At 43.2% G+C, this 25,732-nt stretch overlaps 1 protein-coding gene across 1 annotated transcript; it reads left to right on the top strand.

Moving 5' to 3' along the window:
- The first annotated feature begins 11,606 nt into the window (after positions 1–11,606).
- LOC311120581 (uncharacterized protein) lies at positions 11,607–23,891 on the top strand. The gene is made up of 2 exons (XM_084195170.1): positions 11,607–12,120; positions 22,739–23,891. Exons 1-2 carry the CDS (start codon positions 11,790–11,792, stop codon positions 23,497–23,499), a joined length of 1,092 nt encoding a protein of 363 aa, XP_084051296.1. The 5' UTR covers positions 11,607–11,789; the 3' UTR covers positions 23,500–23,891.
- The last annotated feature ends 1,841 nt before the right edge of the window (positions 23,892–25,732 follow it).

The raw sequence follows: 25,732 nt of genomic DNA, 5'->3' as shown, positions 1-25,732 counted from the left end.
TTTCTGGTAAAAACTCAACTCGTCGTGTTTGGAGGACAAAGAATGCTGAGTTGCATCCAAATAACACCATACCTACTGTGAAGCATGGGGGTGGAAACATCATGCTTTGGGGCTGTTTGTCTGCAAAGGGACCAGGACGACTGATCCGTGTAAAGGAAAGAATGAATGGGGCCATGTATCGTGAGATTTTGAGTGAAAACCTCCTTCCATCAGCAAGGGCATTGAAGAAGAAACGTGGCTGGGTCTTTCAGCATGACAATGATCCCAAACACACCGCCCGGGCAACGAAGGAGTGGCTTCGTAAGAAGCATTTCAAGGTCCTGGAGTGGCCTAGCCAGTCTCCAGATCTCAATCCCATAGAAAATCTTTGGAGGGAGTTGAAAGTCCGTGTTGCCCAGCGACAGCCCCAAAACATCACTGCTCTAGAGGAGATCTGCATGGAGGAATGGGCCAAAATACCAGCAACAACAGTGTGTGAAAACCTTGTGAAGACTTACAGAAAACGTTTGACCTGTGTCATTGCCAACAAAGGGTATATAACAAAGTATTGAGAAACTTTTGTCATTGACCAAATACATATTTTCCACCATAATTTGCAAATAAATTCATAAAAAATCCTACAATGTGATTTTCTGGGTTTTTTTTCTCTCATTTTGTCTGTCATAGTTGACGTGTACCTATGATGAAAATTACAGGCCTCTCTCATCTTTTTAAGTGGGAGAACTTGCACAATTGGTGGCTGACTAAATACTTTTTTGTATTAATATTAGTATTTATTATTATTATTATTATTATGTTGTAAACAAACACTGTATAGCTTCAAAAACAGGTTAAAACTGTGATTTTGACCTTATGGATGGCCAATCCTTGTATTCATAGTGTAGTGAATTCCAGGGGTTAGCCCTGAGCTGGACTCAAACCTGGGTCCAGAGACTGTCAAGCCAACACCTTATAACTGTTATACCAAGATGTCTGAACTTCTTGATGAGGTCGCTAGGTTTTGGGTTACGGTTGCTACAATAACTTTCTCTATGAATTTGAGAGTGGTTACATTTCTCCAGCCCCCAATTTTGCTGCTGTTTAAAACCTAGGTTGCCCCTTTTAAAAAAGCCACACATCAATCAATCAACCAATCTGCAGTTCAAACAATAACAAAGCTGTCATTCCACCACTGTTTTGGTAATAAGATGAGGATGGGACTGGAGAAATGTAACTACTCTCAAAATCATAGACAGACCTATGGATGCAAGGACTGACCATCCATGATATCACCATTATAGTTTTAACCATGTTGAGGCGATACAGTGTTGGTTTACATTTACACTGTTTCTAAACATTGGAGTAGAAAAAGCTTATTTTGGGATCTGATGGGGTACGACAGTTGAACTAAGCTCATGAGGCATGTGTTATATTCTTCAAGAATCAATGGATATATATAAATAATTTAAAAGTCCAAATATGGATGTAGCAACTACAGATTTCACCTTTAACACCACACATCAGTTCAACAACTGCAGAGTTTGTGCCTCTGTTTTTAAGACAGTACTTACTAGTGTTAATCAGGGCCCGGTTTCTCAAAAGCATCTTACTGCTAAGTTCATCATTAGAATCATTGGATGCCTTAAGATGCCTTTGGGAAACCGGAACCAGATATCCAGTTTCCTCCTCTTCTTCCTCCTCCTTTTTCGATGTGACAGTCATCTCCTCCTCCTCCTCTTTCACTCCAAACACGGGAGCCTCCTCTTCTTTCACTGTAACATCCTCCTCCTCTTTCACTCTGAACGCGTCTTCCTCTTCTTTCACTGTAACATCCTCCGCCTCTTTCACTCTGAACGCGTCTTCCTCTTCTTTCACTGTAACGTCTTTCTCTTCTTCTTTCACGGTAACAGCTTCACCCTCTACTTGTTTTTGTATTGTAACATCCTCCTCTTCCTCCTCCTCTTTCACTAGAGCTTCTTTCTCCGTCCAGCAGACCTCCTCTTCTTTAGCATGAGGAGAGTAGCTTAGTGAGCTCATGGTCGGGGATGTTAGCTAGCTAGGCTAGTGCTAGCCTAAATAACTACTCATTATTATTTATAAATCAGTCAACATTTACCCACAATGCAGCATGGATTTGATGCTCTCCAACACGGCCAGTGGTTTAGTAGAAGACATAAAGGCGACGCTGCACAGTCAGTAGGGCGTGTGGGATGTCATCTATAAAAATGTGGCTGTTCTAAATTCTGTGTTGCTCAAAGCCTTGAGTAATGAACCTATTTTTGACACATTTGGTTGGAAAGCATCAATGCTACAGGAAGCTTCGTTTCCCCCTCATCACTACTTCTCAGCATGTTCTCTGGGAAGTAGACTACGGGAGTTTTTGTAACTTTTTCCACTTTTGGCTTTACTGCTAGCGCGCTAGCTAACTGACATCTGGAATCTATCTATTTTGGATGTTGGGGATTTTCCCCTGCCATCATTCTGTATGTCTCTGCTCTTTTGATCTGCAGTTATGTTTCAGTTGGGTTTTGTTAGTTGGGTTCTATCTGGGTCTCCGGAAGTTGGTATCCAGCTCGTAGGCCTCCACAATGGATCAGTCCACTCAGACAGGCCTCCACAATGGATCAGTCCACTCGGACAGGCCTCCACAATGGATCAGTCCACTCAGACAGGCCTCCACAATGGATCAGTCCACTCAGACAGGCCTCCACAATGGATCAGTCCACTCGGACAGGCCTCCACAATGGATCAGTCCACTCAGACAGGCCTCCACAATGGATCAGTCCACTCAGACAGGCCTCCACAATGGATCAGTCCACTCGGACAGGCCTCCACAATGGATCAGTCCACTCAGACAGGCCTCCACAATGGATCAGTCCACTCAGACAGGCCTCCACAGTGGATCAGTCCACTCAGACAGGCCTCCACAATGGATCAGTCCAAAGACCCGAAACACACAGCCAGGGCAACTAAGAAGCATCTCAAGGTCCTGGAGTGGCCTAGCCAGTCTCCAGACCTGAATCCAATAGAAAATCTTTGGAGGGAGCTGAAAATCCGTATTGCCCAGCGACAGCCCCGAAACCTGAAGGATCTGGAGAAGGTCTGTATGGAGGAGTGAGCCAAAATCCCTGCTGCAGTGTGTGCAAACCTGGTCAAGATCTACAGGAAACGTATGATCTCTGTAATTGCAAACAAAGGTTTCTGTACCAAATATAAAGTTCTGCTTTTCTGATGTATCAAATACTTATGTCATGCAATAAAATGCAAATTAATTACTTAAAAATCATACGAATGTGATTTTCTGGATTTTTGTTTTAGATTCCATCTCTCACAGTTGAAGTGTACCTTTGATAAAAAAATTACCGACCTCTACATGCTTTGTAAGTAGGAAAACCTGCAAAATCGGCAGTGTATCAAATACTTGTTCTCCCCACTGTATATATATGAAATGTAATAACTAGTAAGCACACAGACTGTGTGTTTATAAACCTGCTGTTAATAGTGGTCCTCTGTAGCTCAATTGGTAGAGCATGGCGCTTGTAACGCCAGGGTAGTGGGTTCGATCCCCGGGACCACCACCCATATGTAAGTGTACCTATGATAAAAATTACAGAAGTAGGAAAACCTGCAAAATCGGCAGTGTAGCAAATATAATATAATAATATAATATGCCATTTAGCAGACGCTTTTATCCAAAGCGACTTACAGTCATGCGTGCATACATTCTTTTTTTTTTGTGTATGGGTGGTCCCGGGGATCGAACCCACTACCTTGGCGTTACAAGCGCCGTGCTCTACCAGCTGAGCTACAGAGGACCAGTGGGGAGAACAAGTTTCGTAAATACTTGTTCTCTCCACTGTATATACATGTGTAAAAGACACCTAGGACTCAATATATCTTCCCATGACTGTGTTTTTGTATTTTAATGAGTATATGTTTGCCTGCCGAGCACTGCTTTACGCCGAGGGAATGTAGCTAGCTGGCTAACCTCGTCCCACACTGCGTGGAAGTGTCTGGGAACGAGATTACTAGCTAGCACAAGCTAGTGTAGCCCTAGAGGAAGAGAGAGAACCAACTCACGGGAATATCTCTCCTTCCAGCAGGTGGAGTTTTTGTATGGAGGTCAATGAGCTGGTCCAAGTTGGTCAACAAAATGAATGGCTTACGTGCTACGTGATGTTTACTTGATCGAATAGAAGTTTCGTAATGCTTAAGTTGTTCTGAGTGTACTGATAAGTAGGACACGTGACATACCGACAAATTTGAGAAAAAACACTATAGGAGATGGCTTTGCAAATTCATAACATGATGCTAGTAGCATAGCATCTCTCTCCATTGAATTGACAAGCGAACTCCAAATATCCCAAGTGAAAAACACATTTAAGGCGGTACTTACTGGTGTTAATCAGATCTCCTATCTCCTCCTCTTCATCTTTCAACGTGACAGTAATCTCTCCCTCCTTCTTCACTCCAAAAACGGCATCCTCCTCTATCTCTTCTTTCACTGTAACATCCTCCTCCTCTCATTCTGAACGCGTCTTCCTCTTCTTTCACTGTAAGGTCTTTCTCTTCTTCTTTCACGGTAACAGCTTCACCCTCTACTTGTTTTTGTATTGTAACATCCTCCTCTTCCTCCTCCTCTTTCACTAGAGCTTCTTTCTCCGTCCAGCAGACGTCCTCTTCTTTAGCAGGAGGAGAGTAGCTTAGTGACCTCATGGTCGGGGATGTTAGCTAGCTAGGCTAGTGCTAACTTAACCAGCCAGCTAGCTGACTAATAACAACTTAATATTAAATTAAATAGGTTAACAAGTAGATACGTCCGAAGTGTGTTTAAAACACAGTAGCAGTAATATACACCGAAAGCTTCTAGAGCTTGAATCTTTCGGCTGTTGGCTAACAAGCTACGGAGGTGGTTGACTGTTGCCTCCCGTCCACTAGATTATACGTCACGCTTTCAGCATCGCCTGAAAGACGTACATCGCCATCTGCTGACTGGAGTGGGTATCGCAGTTGAGGAAAATATTTTATTTTCAAAGTTTATTTTAAATGTATATAATTATATAATACTATTATATTGAGACATATATATTGTTATTTAGCAGACGCTCTTATCCAGAGATGAAAAATGAGAAAAATGTTGTAAATTTATCTGCATTTGTAATGAGGGAAATAAGTATTTGACCCCTTTGCAAAACATTACTTAGTACTTGGTGGCAAAACCCTTGTTGGCAATCACAGAGGTCAGACGTTTCTTGTAGTTGGCCACCAGGTTTGCACACATCTCAGGAGGGATTTTGTCCCACTCCTCTTTGCAGATCTTCTCCAAGTCATTAAAGGTTTCGAGGCTGACGTTTGGCAACTCGAACCTTCAGCTCCCACCACAGATTTTCTATGGGATTAAGGTCTGGAGACTGGCTAGGCCACTCCAGGACCTTAATGTGCTTCTTCTTGAGCCACTCCTTTGTTGCCTTGGCTGTGTGTTTTGGGTCATTGTCATGCTGGAATACCCATCCACGACCCATTTTCAATGCCCTGGCTGAGGGAAGGAGGTTCTCACCCAAGATTTGACGGTACATGGCCCCGTCCATCGTCCCTTTGATGAGGTGAAGTTGAAAGATTACCACCTTTGATAGATTACCACCTGTGATAGATTACCACCTGTGATAGATTACCACCTGTGATAGATTACCACCTGTCCTAGCTAAACACTGTCCTCTCCATTACTCCAGCCAAATAGTATCAAATACTTGTTCTCCCCACTGTATATGCAGTTATCTTAGCCAGCCAGCTAGGTTTAGCTATTTAGCCAACTAGCTATGTTATTTCTCCCCACTGTATATATATTGTTATTTAGCAGACGCTCTTATCCAGAGCGACTTACTGGAGCAATTAGGGTTAAGTGTCTTGCTCAAGGGCACATCGACAGATTTTTCACCTCTACTGTATTTTAGTCAATGCCACTCCTACATTGCTCATCCTAATATTTATATATTTTCTTAATTCCATTCTTTTGCTTTTAGATTTGTGTGTATTGTTGTGAATTGTTAGATACTACTGCACTGTTGGAGCTAGGAACACAAGCGTTTCGCTACACCCGCAATAGCATCTGCTAAATATGTGTACGTGACCAATACAATTTGATTTGATTTGAATTCACCTTTCAGCAGGACAATAATCTAAAACACACACGGACAAATCTACACTGGAGTTGCTTATCAACAAGACAGGGAATGTTCCTGAGTGGCAGAGTTACAGTTTTGACTTAAATCTGCTTGAAAATCTATGGCAAGACTTGAAAATGGTTGTCTAGCAACGATCAACATCCAATTTGATAGAACTTGAAGAATTCTGAAAATAGTAATGGGTAAATGTTGCACAATCCAAGTGTGCAAAGCTTTTAGAGACTCACCCAAAGAGACTCACAGCTGTAATCTCTGCCAAAGGTGATTCTACCATATATTGACTCAGCGTGGTGTGAATACTTAAATAAAAATTATTAACTAATATACTAAGTATATATTTAATTTAAGTATATTAATATATACTTAAAATTTGTAAATGAGATGTTTCAAAAATGTCTAAAAACATGTTTTCACTTTGTCCTTTTTTTATTTTATTTTTTATTTATTTATTTCACCTTCATTTAACCAGGTAAGCCAGTTGAGAACAAGTTCTCATTTACAACTGCGACCTGGCCAAGATAAAGCAAAGCAGTGCGATAAAAACAACAACACAGAGTTACATATGGGGTAAAACAAAACATAACGTCAAAAATACAACAGAAAATATATATACAGTGTGTGCAAATGTAGCAAGTTATGGAGGTAAGGCAATAAATAGGCTATAGTGCAAAATAATTACAATTAGTATTAACACTGGAATGATAGATGTGCAAGAGATGATGTGCAAATAGAGATACTGGGGTACAAATGAGCAAAATAAATAACAATATAGGGATGAGGTAGTTGGGCGGGCTAATTTCAGATGGGCTGTGTACAGGTGCAGTGATCGGTAAGGTGCTCTGACAACTGATGCTTAAAGTTAGTGAGGGAGATAAGAGTCTCCAGCTTCAGAGATTTTTGCATTTCATTCCAGTCATTGGCAGCAGAGAACTGGAAGCAATGGCGGCCAAAGGAGGTGTTGGCTTTGGGGATGACCAGAGAGATATACCTGCTGGAGCGTATACTACGGGTGGGTGTTGCTATGGTGACCAATGAGCTAAGATAAGGCGGAGATTTGCCTAGCAGTGATTTATAGATGACCTGGAGCCAGTGGGTTTGACGACAAACATGTAGTGAGGACCAGCCAACAAGAGCGTACAGGTCACAGTGGTGGGTAGTATATGGGGCTTTGGAGACAAAATGGATGGCACTGTGATAGACTACATCCAATTTGCTGAGTAGAGTGTTGGAGGCTATTTTGTAAATGACATCGCCGAAGTCAAGGATCGGTAGGATAGTCAGTTTTACGAGGGCATGTTTGGCAGCATGAGTGAAGGAGGCTTTTTTGCGAAATAGGAAACCAATTCTAGATTTAACTTTGGATTGGAGATTCTTAATGTGAGTCTGGAAGGAGAGTTTACAGTCTAACCAGACACCTAGGTATTTGTAGTTGTCCACATACTCTAGGTCAGATCCGTCGAGAGTAGTGATTCTAGTCGGGTGGGTGGGTGCAAGCAGCGTTCGGTTGAAGTGCATGCATTTAGTTTTACTAGTGTTTAAGAGCAGTTGGAGGCTACGGAAGGAGTGTTGTATGGCTTGGAAGCTCGTTTGGAGGTTTGTTAACACAGTGTCCAATGAAGGGCCAGATGTATACAAAATGGTGTCGTCTGCGTAGAGGTGGATCTGAGAGTCACCAGCAGCAAGAGCGACATCATTGATATACACTGAGAAAAGAGTTGGCCCAAGAATTGAACCCTGTGGCACCCCCATAGAGACGGCCAGAGGTCCAGACAACAGGCCCTCCGATTTGACACATTGAACTCTATCTGAGAAGTAGTTGGTGAACCAGGCGAGGCAGTCATTTGAGAAACCAAGGCTATTTAGTCTGCCAATAAGAATGCGGTGGTTGACAGAGTCGAAAGCCTTGGCCAGGTTGATGAAGACGGCTGCACAGTACTGTCTATTATCGATCACGGTTATAATATCGTTTAGGACCTTGAGCGTGGCTGAAGTGCACCCATGACCAGCTCGGAAACCGGATTGCATAGCGGAGAAGGTACGGTGGGATTCGAAATGGTCGGTGATCTGTTTGTTAACTTGGCTTTCCTTGTGTGTAGATGGGTGAATATTATTATTTTTTGCAATCCATTTTGAATTCAGGCTGTGACACAGCAAAATGTGGAATAAGTCAATGGGTATGAATACTTTCTGAAGACACCGTATAGAGTTATAGAGAGTGTTTGGAACCACCAAGACTCTTCTTAGAGACTCTTCCAGGCCAAACTCTGTGGAGTTGGTTGTCCTTCTGGAAGGTTCTCCCATCTCTGCAGCACTCCACCAATCAGGCCTTTATGGTAGAGTGGCCAGACGGAAGCCACTCCTCAGTAAAAGACACTCCTCCAAAAGGCACCTAAAGGACTCTCAGACCATGAATGCCAAGCCTCACATCTGGAGGAAACCGGGCACCATCCCTACGGTGAAGCATGGTGGTGGCAGCATCATGCTGTGTGGATGTTTTTCAGCGGCAGGGACTGGGAGACTAGTCAGGATCGAGGGAAAGATTAACAGAGCAAAGTACAGAGAGATCCTTGATGAAACCTGCTCCAGGGTGCTCAGGACCTCAGACTCGGTCGAAGGTTCACCTTCCAACAGGACAACGACCCTAAGCACACAGCCAAGACAACGCAGGAGTGGCTTCAGGACAAGTCTCTGAATAACCTTGAGTGGCCCAGCCAGAGCCCGGACTTGAACCCGATCGAACATCTCTGGAGAGACTTGAAAATAGCTGTGCAGCGACGCTCCCCATCCAACCTGACAGAGCTTGAGAGGATCTTCATAGAAGAATGGGAGAAACTCAACAGTAGACACAACATTAGTAGGCTTGATTACCAACAATGACAACACAGCCTACAGGGAGGAGGTGAGGGCTCGAGGAGTGTGGTGCCAGGAAAATAACCTCTCACTCAACGTCAACAAAACAAAGGAGATGATCGTGGACTTCACACTGAGACTGTCATCATGTGAGAGACACATGCCCCGCCCCCTCTAAACCCTGCCTCCCCTACCCCAATTCAACACACAGGACCCAGATGACATTGTCCTGCCCTCTCTGTAAATACTAAAGACTGTTCTTTCTATCTGGCTTTAAAAAAAAGTGCTTTAAGAGATGTTCTATGAGATTACTCACATGACTGTATATGTGTGGTCTAAAAGAAACAAAATGGTTGACTCCTGATCAGTCTCCAGTGTTACTGTGGCCTTCCCTTCTCCTGTGCCAAACATCTTTTACTTCTTAATTTCTCTCACTCTCTTAACTTCTCTTTCTTTCTTTCTTTCTTTCTTTCTTTCTTTCTTTTCTTCTTTCTTTCTTTCTTTCTTTCTTTCTTTCTTTCTTTCTTTCTTTCTTTCTTTCTTTCTTTCTTTCTTTCTTTCTTTCTTTCTTTCTTTCTTTCTTTCTTTCTTTCTTTCTTTCTTTCTTTCTTTCTTTCTTTATTTTGTATTGGTGATTTTTGGATGGCTGTGTAAAATGCGATATAGCATGCCCCCCTTACTTGCGGGTGCATGTCCCTTTATGTATGTATGTAACTCAACCCTAATAAGTGCCATGTTGGCTTGTTTTTAAAATGGCCAACAAGTCAAGTGAGAGTTGATCCTGTCCTGTCAGCACAGAAGCAACATGCTAACTGTCTATAGTATGTTTTACTGTATCATATTATCAAAGTAACGCATTTGAAAATGTTCAAGTAACCATAGTGAGACATACAGTTATGACTATGTCATGCTTTTGCTGTCCTTTTTTCTCTCTTGATAATAAATAAACACAACAGTGCTTTGACAAACTGACTCCAACTATCTTTGGAATTCCATCACCATGATTTGTATTGTTATTTCATTGGTTGGTGGTGACATGGTGTAGCTATTTCCATCGTGGACTTCAGAAAACAGCAGAGGGTGCACCCTCCTGTCCACATCGACTGGACCGCAGTGGAGAAGGTGGAAAGATTCAAGTTCCTTGGTGTACACATCACTGACAAACTGAAATGGACGACCCACACAGACAGTGTGGTGAAGAAGGCGCAACAGAGCCTCTCCAACCTCAGGAGGTGAAATAAATTTGGCTTGGCCTTTAGGAAGGCCTAAAAGATAATCAAGGACATCAACCACCCGAGCCACTGCCTGTTCACCCTACTATCATCCAGAAGGCGAGATCAGTACAGGTGCATGAAAGCTGTATGCACGCATGACTGTAAGTCGCTTTGGATAAAAACGTCTGCTAAATGGCATATTATATTATATTATAAAGCTGGGACCGAGAGACTGAAAAACAGCTTCGATCTCAAGGCCATCAGACTGTTAAATAGCCTTCACTAGCACATTAGAGGCTGCTGCCTATAGACAGAGACTATAAATCACTGGCCACTTTAAGAAATGGAACACTAGCCACTTTAATAATGTTTACATATCTTGCATTACTCATCTCATATGTATATACTGTATTCTATACTATTCTACGGTATCTTAGTCCATGCCGCTCTGTCATTGCTTGTCCATATATGTATATATTCTTAATTCATTTCATACTAGTTTTGTGTGTATTGGGTATATGTTGTGGAATTGTTAGATATTACTTGTTAGATATTACTGCACTGTCGGAGCTAGAAGCACAAGCATTTCGCTACACCCACAATAACATCTGCTGAACACGTGTATGTGACCAATAAAATGTGATTTTATATTTTTATTTATTTATTTTTGGGATTTGTGTGTATTGTTTTGAATTATTAGGTATTACTGCACTGACTTTTGGAGCTAGAAACATAAGCATTTCGCTGCACCTGCGATAACATATGCAAAATATGTGTACATGACAAATACAATTTCATTTGATTTATGTGCTTGTTTTCATAAAATAAATGCTTCAAAATTCACAAAAAGTGACGTTATAGAGTCTCATAGAACACAACACATAAGAACTCCTAAGCCTGTGTTTACCACAGACCTTATTTTCGGTGTTTATCCAAAAACCCTACAAAAAAAAAACAATTCATTTCCCCATAGGCTTTACCCCCATGGCGGAGTTAGTGCCTACAAAAAGACGCCATTACTATTTATCTCTATTTGGCGTCTTTCAGCGGTGCATTCAGGTCGTCTGAACGTTTGCTACGTTGTGGAACGGTTTGTGCTAAACGACACAGACTTTGAGATACGTTTGCTCCGTTCGGTGGGTGTGCCAGGGTGTGGCTGTAATCAATGAGTGACTTATTTAAAAGGGGGCTGTGCGTTTTTAACACACAACCCAACCCCTCCCCGTTTTTCAAGTAGTCGTTCGTGTACAGTACCGTTTTTGGTTCAATTTAACGTTGTATTACGTTTGTATGTATTGAACGTAGCCCAGTCGATGCTGCCAGTGTGACGTATAATCTAGTGGACGGGAAGCTTCTTCGAGAACAACAACGACACCTCGTTAGCGTGCTATCCAACACCGCCGAAACATTTAAGCCCTTCAGACCAATTTCGGTGTATATTTGCCACTGTGTTTTGAACACACTTCTGTCGTATCTACTAGTTACCCAATTTAATGTAATATTTACGTTGTTAGGCAGCTAAATTAGCCTGGCCCTAAGCTAATGCTAACTAACATCCCCGACTATGAGCTCACTAAGGTACTCTCCTCCTGCTAAAGACGAGGAGGTCTGCTGGACAGAGAAAGAGGGTCTGTGGCTGAACGTTGTCGTGAAAGAGGAGGAGGAAGAGGAGGATGTTACAGTAAAGAAAGAAGTAGAGGGTGAGGCTGTTACCGTGAAAGAAGAAGAGAAAGACGTTACAGTGAAAAAAGAGGAAGAAACGTTCAGAGTGAAAGAGGAGGAGGATGTTACGGTGAAGGAAGAGATAGAGGAGGATTCAGGTTTTGGAGTGGAAGAGGAGGCGGAGGAGGAAGAAGAAGAGGAGGAGGAGGAGACTGAAGATAGGATTAACGCCAGTAAGTACAGTCTTAAACAGGGGCACCGACAAAACGCTAAAAATGGATCAATGCATCCAATAACATTGACAGTAATACAGTGGGGTCTGAAATGATTGTCACCCTTAGTGGAATTGTTATAAAAAGAAATTGGTCAGGCCTCTTGGCATCAGGGACAACCTTTTCCTGTTTTTAAAACTAGTTTACTACAATTCTACACATTTTGACATGGCTTATGTCATGCTATCTGAGTGACTCAAACAACCCCCCCCCCCCCCACCCCACCCCACAGCGGAGTCACTCACCACCTTCCGGAGACATTTGAAACCCCACCTCTTTAAGGAATACCTGGGATAGGATAAAGTAATCCTTCTACCCCCCCCACACACAGCGGAGTCGCTCACCACCTTCCGGAGACATTTGAAACCCCACCTCTTTAAGGAATACCTGGGATAGGACAAAGTAATCCTTCTACCCCCCCCCCTTTTTGAAAATTGTAAAGTGGTTATCCCACTGGCTATAGGGTGAATGCATCAATTTGTGAGTCGCTCTGGACTAGAGCGTCTGCTAAATGACGTAAATGTGCCCTTGAGCAAGGCACTTAACCCTAATTGCTCCTGTAAGTCGCTCTGGATAAGAGCGTCTGCTAAATGACTAAAATGTAAAATGTAAAATGTAAATAACAAAATGCCATTAGATTCTCCCTGACGGTCTAGTTTTTATTTTGGGGCTTGTTAGTTCTCATGGATTATCTTATAATAAATAACAATAAAATATATAAATACCTCAATTATTTCCTCTATGTCCTTTATATCTGGTTTTAGTCGTTTTAAGTCTAAACTGCAACGATTCTAAATGAATAGAAGGGAAACACTGGAGGAATGTTTTCCTCTCAATTAGGTAGGGGTGAAAAGTATTGACAACCCTGTTTTCAAAACCCTTTCAATACCTCACCTTGGGAGGATAACGGCACTGAGCCTTTTTCTAAGATGTTTAATGATTTGGAGAACACATTGGGAGGGATCTTAGACGATTCCCCCATACAGAGTCCTTCCAGATCCTTGATATCCCTCACCTGCACTTATGGACTGCCCCTCTTCAATTCAAAACCACAGGTTTTCAATGGGGTTAAAGTCTGGAGACTGAGATGGCCGTGCATTCTCATTTTGACACCAAACCATAGGTTTTCAATGGGGTTAAAGTCTGGAGACTGAGATGGCCATGCCATCTTAAGAGAGTCATAGTTACTGGCAACGCTTCATTGAATTTCTTCACTGTGCTGTGAGGAGCACCGGCGAAGTGGGGCTTGTCTCCTTTGAATATCATTCATTTGACATTCGGTTGATCCGCGTGGCGGTAGTTGACCCTTTTCCGCCTGCTCTCAACCATGTTCCCTTGAATTCCGCTTCCTCAACTGTGCTGCGAGTTATCCTCCCTGTGCACTCATCTGCCGAGTGCCACAACCGGTGGATCCTTATGGCCTGGATCGATGGAATCTGGCGGGCCAATTTCATGATGCCCAGGCCCCCGTCTCTGTGTTTTGTGTAGAGCAATCCGTTGCAGGTACTCAACGGGAGGTTGAGTCACTCGTTCACCGCGGTTCTTATCATTCCAATAGATTTTGTTCAGGTCGGCTGACTTTAGTTTGCAGTGGTCAGCTTTGTAGGTCAGTCTCGGGACAGCGAAGGAGTTCAACATCTTGACCTTTTTGTGAAGTTTTTAGCGCCGCCCGCCCAATCTTGCATTATCCAATCACGAAGTAGCCCGATCAGTTCCGGTTTAACAATGCCTGCCCATGCGTTTATTTCCATTCCAAGATACTTTTCCGATTCATCCGGCCCAATCATGTGCACGTCCTCTCTGTTCAGTTTCCAGGCTGAACAGTCATTTCCCTTGAACGAGGTCTCACCCCTTTTCCGTTGCTGCCTTTCTCAATGAAAAAACTGTGGCTGCACCTTTTAACCCCGTTGGTTGTCAGAATTGTTCCAGAATTGCCATGTTTTGTCCCATACCCTTCACCGAGCTGCTCAACAGCACCAAGTCATCGGCAAACGCTAAAGTGGTGGTCTGGCTGCCTTCCGACCCGACCCCCCGAGCCGTGGTCGTTCGAGTGTCTGGATCAACGGATCCAGAGCCAGATTGAACAGCAGAGGTGACATTGGGTCACCTTGCTTAACACCGACCGACATGTCAATCTTTGCGGATTTTACTCCGTCAATGATAATGGAAGTTGTGCTTTTTCTCATAGGTGCTCCGGATCAGCTCCATGATGTGCTGTTCGAGGCCCCTTTGCCCTAGAACACCCTGAAGGTGCGATACAGAGTCAAAGGCCTTCGCAAAGTCCACAAATACCACCGCTAGGGGTGTTCGTTGTTTTTTTAAACTCTTCTTGACGAGCCCCTGTAGCAACATCAAGTTCTCTGAACACCCCCGGGGGCGGATATGAAGCCCCTCTGTCTTGGATGTATTGGGCAGGTACGCGCCAGCCTGGCAGTGATAATCCTTGAGAAGAGCCTTGCCACTACGGATCCGATGGTGATTTGCCTCCACCCTCCGCTCTTCAACCGTTCTGCTGGGTTGGATGTTTTTGGGTGTTAGGGTAGTGCGGCACTCTTTTGAAGGCCGATGGAAGGACACCAGCCACATCGGAGAATAGGCTAGCCAACTTGTCTCCCTTTTGGGTCCCAACTGACCAGACTTTCTCTGGTTACTCCGTCTGGTCCCGCTGCAGTGCCCTTTTTCATTGCTTTTGAGGTTTTAAGCATGACCTCCGTTGCTGAGATCAGATGCTGGAATTCACCATTGTTGGCCCCTCCTTCGGCGCGGAATTGGCCCAGCACATTGAACGGCTTCGTGGCCCGCCACCTGTTGGCAAAGGCCAGAGTGAGTTCTGGCATGGGGATGGCACACGAACCGCTCACTTCGCCGTCTAAGATTAGGACCGCCAGTTTGGACTGGTCTTTCTCGAACAACATCTGTTGTTGACGGTAGACCGTACTCTTAACTTTCCCTCTTTTGTTACCGCTCATAGGCCTGTTTTCCCTTGTATTGTTTCCTTCCTCCATTCCGGCAACTTACCCCAGCAACTTCTGTAGTTCAAGTGCCGAAGACTCGATCAGTGCACAATTCTGATCGGCACCCCTCAAGGATATTGAGATGGGCCCGATTTCGTGCTCCCCATCCGTCCCCCTGAAGGCCTTGACCGCCGCTCTGAGTTTGTCGCGGACCCCGTGTATTGGGGATGGTGGTTCGCCTGGGTTGGACAGCCCCCTGATATCGTTGTCCGCCGCGGGGGCTTCCTCGGGACCCTCGTTTTTGGTCGCTGCCTTTCTCAGGCGTCTTCATTGCCGAGGCGACGGGAGGAGAGACATTATACCAGGGCGCAGAGTGGTTTGCTAGGTACCTGGAGCCGCGCCTGGGTCATGGGCACGACCCAATCGCTTGATATGTGAGACCGTGGCGGGAAGACCCGGTTCACCGGCAACCCCCAATCCCTGCCGGACCCGGCAGGTGCCCCATGTGACCGTGTCTAGCGGGGAGAGGGGGGGATGAAGCCGGTCGGGCACATCCCTTGCAATCCGGTGGTGCACTAAAGTATTCCTGCTTGTCTCTGTCTTGTCTCTGGAGCCCCGTGCCGTCTGTTCTTTACTCTCTTTTACTTGTTATTGCTGTTTTTCCATTAGTGTCTTTCCAGCTGTATGTGTGTTCCCTTTCTAGGGGTGTTTGATGTATTCTCTTTTGTTCTATTCGAACTGCGACGCTGGGTTTGGGCCCCTCCCTCGTAGCGGGCCCCTCCCTCGTATCGGGCCCCTTGATGGGCGTGCAGGCCTTAATCAACAACCTAGCCTTGGCAGTGGAGGTGGCTATTGGTTTGTGTATGTGGTCCCATCTTTCAATTTCTTGTATTGCCGCTTTTCCACTGATTCTGGGCTAGATCAGCCCCGCTTCGCACCCCAGCCCGACTGACCCAGCCCTTAGAGCCAAACCTTATCCCGAAGTTACGGATCTGACTTGCCGACTTCCCTTAACCTACCTTGTTCTAACATGCCAGAGGCTGTTCACCTTGGAGACCTGCTGCGGATATGGGTACGGCCCGGCGCAAGATTTACACCCTCTCCCACGGATTTTCAAGGGCCAGCGAGAGCTCACCGGACACCGCAGAACCGCAACGCTTTTCCAGGGCTTGGGCCCCTCTCTCGGGGTGAAACCCATTCCAGGGCGCCCTGCCCTTCACAAAGAAAAGAGAACTCTCCCCGGGGCTCCTGCCAGCTTCTCCGGGATCTGTCGCGTCACCGCACTGGACGCCTCGCGGCGCCCGTCTCTGCCACTCCGGATTCGGGGATCTGAACCCGACTCCCTTTCGATCGGCCGGGGGCGACGGAGGCCATCGCCCCTCCCTTCCGAACGGCGTTCGCCCATCTCTTAGGACCGACTGACCCATGTTCAACTGCTGTTCACATGGAACCCTTCTCCACTTCGGCCATTAAAGTTCTCGTTTGAATATTTGCTACTACCACCATGACACTTGTTTAGGTCAACGGCATCATGAACTTTACACATTACCAAAACCTGGTTGCTTCTGCCAGGAGGCTGAAACGTAGCCGCAAGTGCATCTTCTAGCAAGACAATAACCCCAAGCACACATCAAAATCCACAAAGGATGCACAAAGGAATGGTTAATACGCCTCAAAATCAACATTCTGCAATGGCCATCTCAGTTTCTGGACTTGTCACCCATTCAAAACCTGTGATGATTTGGATTTGGCATGGGTCCTCAGATCCTCAAAAAATTATACAGCTGCACCATCGAGAGCATCCTGACTGGTTGCATCACCGCCTGGTATGGCAACTGCTTGGCCTCTGACCGCAAGGCACTACAGAGGGTAGTGCGTACAGCCCAGTACATCACTGGGGCAAAGCTCCCTGCCATCCAGGACCTCTATACCAGGCGGTGTCAGAGGAAGGCCCTCAAAATTGTCAAAGACTCCAGCCACCCTAGTCATAGACTGTTCTCTCTGCTACCGCACGGCAAGCGGTACCGGAGTGCCAAGTCTAGGTCCAAAAGACTTCTCAACAGCTTCTACCCCCAAGCCATAAGACTCCTGAACAGCTAATCATGGCTACCCGGACTATTTGCACTGCCCCCCCACCCCACCCTTTTTACGCTGCTGCTACTCTGTTAAGTATTTATGCATAGTCACTTTAACTCTACCCACATGTACATATTACCTCAACTACCTCAACTAGCCGGTGCCCCCGCACATTGACAATGCAACGGTATCCCCCTGTATATATAGCCTCCCTACTGTCAGTTTATTTTACTGTATATATAGCCTCCCTACTGTCACTTTATTTTACTTCTGCTCTTTTTTTCTCAACACTTTTTTGTTGTTGTTTTATTCTTACTTTTTTGTTTAAAATAAATGCACTGTTGGTTAAGGGCTGTAAGTAAGCATTTCACTGTAATGTCTGCACCTGTTGTATTCGGCGCATGTGACCAATAAAATTTGATTTGATTTGATTTGAATTGAAGAGGGCAGGCCGTAAGCACAGATGAATGATGTGAAGGATTCTGTATGGAGGAGTGGTCTAAGATCCCTCCCAATGTGTTCTCCAATCTCATAAAACATTGTAGAAAAAGGCTCAGTGCCGTTATCCTCGCAAGGTGAGGTATTGAAAACGGAGGTGTCAATATTTTGTTGTTATTATTTGTTAAACAACTTTGCCTAATAAATAGTATTAGTATAACTTATAATTTCCCCTTTTTTTTGCGTATAGCTCAGTATTTAAATTATTTATTTTATACAGTAATTTTGGCTCATCTTTATCAAGGGTGTCATTATCTATTATTATAGAGCTCTGATCAGCCTATAACATGACATTATCTATTATTATAGAGCTCTGCTCAGCCTATAAACATGACATTATCTATTATTATAGAGCTCTGATCAGCCTATAAACATGACATGATCTATTATTATAGAGCTCTGATCAGCCTATAACATGACATTATCTATTATTATAGAGCTCTGATCAGCCTATAAACATGACATGATCTATTATTATAGAGCTCTGCTCAGCCTATAAACATGACATTATCTATTATTATAGAGCTCTGATCAGCTTATAAACATGACATGATCTATTATTATAGAGCTCTGATCAACCTATAAACATGACATTATCTATTATTATAGAGCTCTGATAAGCCTATAAACATGACATTATCTATTATTATAGAGCTCTGATCAGCCTATAAACATGACATTATCTATTATTATAGAGCTCTGATCAGCCTATAAACATGACATTATCTATTATTATAGAGCTCTGATCAGCCTATAAACATGACATTATCTATTATTATAGAGCTCTGATCAGCCTATAACATGACATTATCTATTATTATAGAGCTCTGATCGGCCTATAGACATGGCATTATCTATTATTATAGAGCTCTGATCAGCCTATAAACATGACATTATCTATTATTATAGAGCTCTGCTCAGCCTATAAACATGACATTATCTATTATTATAGAGCTCTGCTCAGCCTATAACTTTAAATATATACAGTGAGGGGAAAAAAATATTTGATCCCCTGCTGATTTTGTACGTTTGCCCACTGACAAAGAAATTATCAGTCTATAATTTTAATGGTAGGTTTATTTGAACAATGAGAGACAGAATAACAACAACAAAATCCAGAAAAACACATGTCAAAAATGTTATAAATTGATTTGCATTTTAATGAGGGAAATAAGTATTTGACCCTCTCTCAATAAGAAAGATTTCTGGCTCCCAGGTGTCTTTTATACAGGTAACGTGCTGAGATTAGGAGCACACTCTTAAAGGGAGTTCTCCTAATCTCAGTTTGTTACCTGTATAAAAGACACCTGTCCACAGAAGCAATCAATCAATCAGATTTCCAAACTCTCCACCATGGCCAAGACCAAAGAGCAGTTGGTGCGATTATTCGCAAATGGAAGAAACACAAAATAACTGTCAATCTCCCTCGGCCTGGGGCTCCATGCAAGATCTCACCTCGTGGAGTTGCAATGATCATGAGAACGGTGAGGAATCAGCCCAGAACTACATGGGAGGATCTTGTCAATGATCTCAAGGCAGCTGGGACCATAGTCACCAAGAAAACAATTGGTAACACACTACGCCGTGAAGGACTGAAATCCTGTAGCGCCCGCAAGGTCCCCCTGCTCAAGAAAGCACATATACATGCCCGTCTGAAGTTTGCCAATGAACATCTGAATGATTCAGAGGAGAACTGGGTGAAAGTGTTGTGGTCAGATGAGACCAAAATGGAGCTCTTTGGCATCAACTCAACTCACCATGTTTGGAGGAGGAGGAATGCTGCCTATGATCCCAAGAACACCATCCCCACCGTCAAACATGGAGGTGGAAACATTGTGCTTTGGGGGTGTTTTTCTGCTAAGGGGACAGGACAACTTCACCGCATGAAAGGGACGATGGACGGGGCCATGTACCGTCAAATCTTGGGTGAGAACCTCCTTCCCTCAGCCAGGGCATTGAAAATGGGTTGTGGATGGGTATTTCAGAATGACAATGACCCAAAACACACGGCCAAGGCAACAAAGGAGTGGCTCAAGAAGAAGCACATTAAGGTCCTGGAGTGGCCTAGCCAGTCTCCAGACCTTAATCCCATAGACAATCTGTGGAGTGAGCTGAAGGTTTGAGTTGCCAAACGTCAGCCTCGAAACCTTAATGACTTGGAGAAGATCTGCAAAGAGCAGTGGGACAAAATCCCTCCTGAGATGTGTGCAAACCTGGTGGCCAACTACAAGAAACGTCTGACCTCTGTGATTGCCAACAAGGGTTTTGCCACCAAGTACTAAGTAATGTTTTACATTTTTAGTCATTTAGCAGACGCTCTTATCCAGAGCGACTTACAGTTAGTGAGTGCATACATTATTTAATTTTTCATACTGGCCCCCCGTGGGAATTGAACCCACAACCCTGGCGTTGCAAATGCCATGCTCTACCAACTGAGCTACATCCCTGCCGGCCATTCCCTCCCCTACCCTGGACGACGCAGGGCCAATTATGCGCCGCCCCATGGGTCTCCCGGTCGCGGCCGGCTACGACAGACCCCCTTTTGCAGAGGGGTCAAATACTTATTTACCTCATTAAAATGCAAATCAATTTATAACATTTTTGACATGTGTTTTTCTGGATTTTTCTGTTGTTATTCTGTCTCTTACTGTTAAAATAAACCTACCATTAAAATTATAGACTGATCATATCTTTGTCAGTGGGCAAACGTACAAAATCAGCAGGGGATCAAATACTTTTTTCCCTCACTGTATATGGTATTGTTAGGTGAGGTTATGGGTCCTACAGTAGGTCTATGGTATTGTTAGGTGTCTCATTGTAACATGACATTATCTATTATTATAGAGCTCTAATCAGCCTATAACATGACATTATCTATTATTATAGAGCTCTGATCAGCCTATAAACATGATCTATTATTATACAGCTCTGATCAGCCTATAAACATGACATTATCTATTATTATAGAGCTCTGATCAGCCTATAAACATGACATTATCTATTATTACAGAGCTCTGATCAGCTTATAAACATGACATTATCTATTATTATAGAGCTCTGCTCAGCCTAAAACATGGCATTATCTATTATTATAGAGCTCTGATCAGCCTATAAACATGACATTATCTATTATTATAGAGCTCTGCTCAGCCTAAAACATGACATTATCTATTATTATAGAGCTCTGCTCAGCCTATAAACATGACATTATCTATTATTATAGAGCTCTGATCAGCCTATAAACATGACATTATCTATTATTATAGAGCTCTGTTCAGCCTATAAACATGATCTATTATCATAGAGCTCTGTTCAGCCTATAAACATGACATTATCTATTATTATAGAGCTCTGATCAGCCTATAAACATGACATTATCTATTATTATAGAGCTCTGATCAGCCTAAAACATGACATTATCTATTATTATAGAGCTCTGTTTAGCCTATAAACATGATCTATTATTATAGAGCTCTGCTCAGCCTATAAACATAACATTATCTATTATTATAGAGCTCGGATCAGCCTAAAACATGACATTATCTATTATTATAGAGCTCTGATCAGCCTAAAACATGGCATTATCTATTATTATAGAGCTCTGATCAGCCTATAAACATGACATTATCTATTATTATAGAGTTCTGATCAGCCTAAAACATGACATTATCTATTATTATAGAGCTCTGCTCAGCCTAAAACATGACATGATCTATTATTATAGAGCTCTGATCAGCCTATAAACATGACATTATATATTATTATAGAGTTCTGATCAGCCTAAAACATGACATTATCTATTATTATAGAGCTCTGCTCAGCCTAAAACATGACATGATCTATTATTATAGAGCTCTGATCAGCCTATAAACATGACATTATCTATTATTATAGAGTTCTGATCAGCCTAAAACATGACATTATCTATTATTATAGAGCTCTGCTAAGCCTAAAACATGACATTATCTATTATTATAGAGCTCTGATCAGCCTAAAACATGACATTATCTATTATTATAGAGCTCTGCTCAGCCTAAAACATGATATTATCTATTATTATAGAGCTCTGATCAGCCTAAAACATGGCATTATCTATTATTATAGAGCTCTGATCAGCCTAAAACATGACATTATCTATTATTATAGAGCTCTGATCAGCCTAAAACATGATCTATTATTATAGAGCTCTGCTCAGCCTATAAATATGACATTATCTAGTCTGGCGGGTAGAGTGTTGTGCCAGTAACCGAAAGGTTGCTGTATAGAATCCCCTCGAGCTGACAAGGTAAAAATATGTCGTTCTGCCCCTGAGCAAGGCAGTTAACCCACTGTTCCCCTGAGCAAGGCAGTTAACCCACTGTTCCCCTGAGCAAGGCAGTTAACCCACTGTTCCCCTGAGCAAGGCAGTTAACCCACTGTTCCCCTGAGCAAGGCAGTTAACCCACTGTTCCCCTGAGCAAGGCAGTTAACCCACTGTTCCCCTGAGCAAGGCAGTTAACCCACCGTTCCCCTGAGCAAGGCAGTTAACCCACTATTCCCCTGAGCAAGGCAGTTAACCCACTGTTCCCCTGAGCAAGGCAGTTAACCCACTGTTCCCCTGAGCAAGGCAGTTAACCCACTGTTCCCCTGAGTAAGGCAGTTAACCCACTGTTCCCCGGGCGCCGATGACATGGATGTCGATTAAGGCAGCCCCCTCACCTCTCTGATTCAGAGGGGTTGGGTTAAATGCAGAAGACACATTTCAGTTGAATGCATTCAGAACTGACTAGGTGTCCCCCAGTCTATAAACATGAAAGCAAGATTAGATTTTATGTTCTACATTATTATTATCATTATAATTATCATTATCATTATTATTATTATTATTATCATTATTATTATTGTTATTAATAATATTATTATGGCGGCCACCACGTTTTTATTGAATGTTCTGAAAACTGACTTCAGGTTATTGAGGAATCTAGCCTCACAGGAAGACAGTTTTATTTTATGGAGGTTTAATTCAGTTCTCTGTTTAGTATTTAACTAAATACTCTGTTTGTCTTTGGCAGGAGAGAGACCAGACTCTCACTCTGACAGCGGGAAGAGTCCTTCAGGGGAACCAGACCCAGAGACGTCCAAACCAGCGAGACAACACCACTGCTCCCACTGTGGAAAGAGTTTTAAGTGTTTAAGGAAGTTAAAAGTACATGAGAGAACGCACACAGGAGAAAACCCTTACGATTGCTCTCACTGTGGAAAGAGTTTTACCAAGTTAGGGAACCTAAAAGAACATGAGAGGACACACTCAGGAGAAAAGCGTTTCCAATGTTCCCAGTGTGGAAAGAAGTTCACCCAGTTGCGGTACCTGAAACAACATGAAGAAATACACACAGAAGATAGGAAGACATACCACTGCTCTCAGTGTGATAAGATATTTACTGTGTTAGGAAACCTGAAAAAACACACAAGAATACACTCTGGAGAGAAGCCTTACCACTGTTCCCACTGTGGAAAGAGTTTTACTCAGTTAGGGAGCCTGAAAACACATGAGAGGGGACACACAGGAGAAAAGCCTTACCACTGTTCCCATTGTGAAACGAGGTTTACCCATCGAGGGAGCCTGAAAGCGCACGAGAGAATACACACAGGAGAAAAGCCTTACCAATGTTCCCGATGTGAAAAGAGCTTTACCCGTTTAGGGAGCCTGAAAAAGCATGAGAGAATACACACAGGAGAAAAGGCTTACCACTGTTCCCATTGTGAAAAGAGGTTTACCCATCGAGGGAGCCTGAAAGCGCATGAGAGAATACACACAGGAGAAAAGCCTTAACAATGTTCCCGATGTGAAAAGAGCTTTACCCGGTTAGGGAGCCTGAAAAAGCATGAGAGAATACACACAGGAGAAAAGCCTTTCCAACATACTAATACACAGGAGGAGAAGACATACCACTGCTCTCATTGTGGAAATACATTTTCCTAGTCAGAGGACCTGAAATCACATGAGAGAATAGAGAGGCTGTGTTCTGACTTATGTTTTTGATTGAGAAATTGTGTTTTTGTTCATGTTACATGAAATCTAATTGTATGAATGAAATCATACTGAAAAATAGGTCAACATTTTTTTCCAACTCTAGACAAGATCATGTCTAAAATCAGATTCAACAAGTTAAAAATATATATATTATGTTTTGATTATGAACTTAAGATTGATTGTATGCAAGTGTAAACCCCTAAATGTTGTTTGCTATATAATTTGGATATTTCAAAATTTTTAATTATTAAATAGATGAATATAATTAGTATTTCTTCATTCAGATTGTCATTGGTTCTAAATTGACTCTGATTAAATAAAAGGTTAAATAAAATAAAATAAATACCATATTCTTTTTGGGAAGTCTATTTGGTTCTTAAGTTCGGACATGTGGGGAACAGTATGTGGGGAAAAAAGTATTTAGTCAGCCACCAATTGTGCAAGTTCTCCCACTTAAAAAGATGAGAGAGGCCTGTAATTTTCATCATAGGTACATGTCAACTATGACAGACAAAATGAGGAAAAAAAATCCAGAAAATCACATTGTAGGATTTTTTATGAATTTATTTGCAATGACTACATCCAATTTGCTGAGTAGAGTGTTGGAGGCTATTTTGTAAATGACATCGCCGAAGTCAAGGATCGGTAGGATAGTCAGTTTTACGAGGGCCTGTTTGGCAGCATGAGTGAAGGAGGCTTTGTTGCGAAATAGGAAGCCGATTGTAGATTTAACTTTGGATTGGAGATGCTTAATGTGAGTCTGGAAGGAGAGTTTACAGTCTAACCAGACACCTAGGTATTTGTAGTCCACATACTCTAGGTCAGAACCGTAGAGAATAGTGATTTTAGTCGGGTGGGCGGGTGCCAGCAGCGTTCGATTGAAGAGCATGCATTTAGTTTTAATTGTGTTTAAGAGCGGTTGGAGGCTACGGAAGGAGTGTTGTATGGCACTGAAGCTCGTTTGGAGGTTTGTTAACACAGTGTCCAATGAAGGGCCAGATGTATACAAAATGGTGTCGTCTGCGCAGAGGTGGATCTGAAAATCACCAGCAGCAAGAGCGACATCATTGATATACACAGAGAAAAGAGTCGACCCAAGAATTGAACCCTGTGGCACCCCCGTAGACTGCCATAGGTCCAGACGACAGGCCCTCCGATTTGACACATTGAACTCTATCAGAGAAGTAGTTGGTGAACCAGGCGAGGCAGTCATTTGAGAAACCAGGGCTATTTAGTCTGCCAATAAGAATGCGGTGGTTGACAGAGTCGAAAGCCTTGGCCAGGTCGATGAAGACGGCTGCGCAGTACTGTCAATTATCGATCGCGGTTATAATATCGTTTAGGACCTTGAGCGTGGCTGAGGTGCACCCATGACCAGCTCGGAAACCGGATTGCATAGCGGAGAAGATACGGTGTGATTTGAAATGGTCGGTGATCTGTTTGTTAACTTGGCTTTCAAAAACGTTCGAAAGGCAGGGCAGGATGGATATAGGTCTGTAACAGTTTGGATCTAGAGTGTCACCCCCTTTGAAGAGGGGGATGACCGCAGCAGCTTTCCAGTCTCTGGGGATCTCAGAGGATATGAAAGAGAGGTTGAACATGCTGGTGATAGGGGTTGCGACAATTTCGGCGGCTAATTTTAGAAAGAAAGGGTCCAGATTGTCTAGCCCAGCTGATTTGTAGGGGTCCAAGTTTTGCAGCACTTTCAGGACATCAGCTATCTGAATTTGGGTGAAGGAGAAGCGGGGGGTGCAGAGCTGGTGGCCGGGGTAGTGGTAGCCAGGTGGAAAGCATGGCCAGCCGTAGCAAAATGCTTGTTGAAATGTTCGATTATCGTAGATTTATCGGTAGTGACAGTGTTTCCTAGCCTCAGTGCAGTGGGCAGCTGGGAGGAGGTGCTCTTATTCTTAACAGTGTCCCAAAACTTAACAGTGTCCCAAAACTTTTTGGAGTTAGTACTACAGGATGCAAATTTCTGTTTGAAAAAGTTAGCCTTTGCTTTCCTAACTGATTGTGTATATTGGTTCCTGAC

Source organism: Coregonus lavaretus (genome assembly GCF_964263955.1).
Source record: "Coregonus lavaretus genome assembly, contig: HAP1_SCAFFOLD_47, whole genome shotgun sequence".
NCBI lineage: Eukaryota > Metazoa > Chordata > Actinopteri > Salmoniformes > Salmonidae > Coregonus > Coregonus lavaretus.
This window is presented reverse-complemented; position numbering and strand designations above follow the sequence as displayed.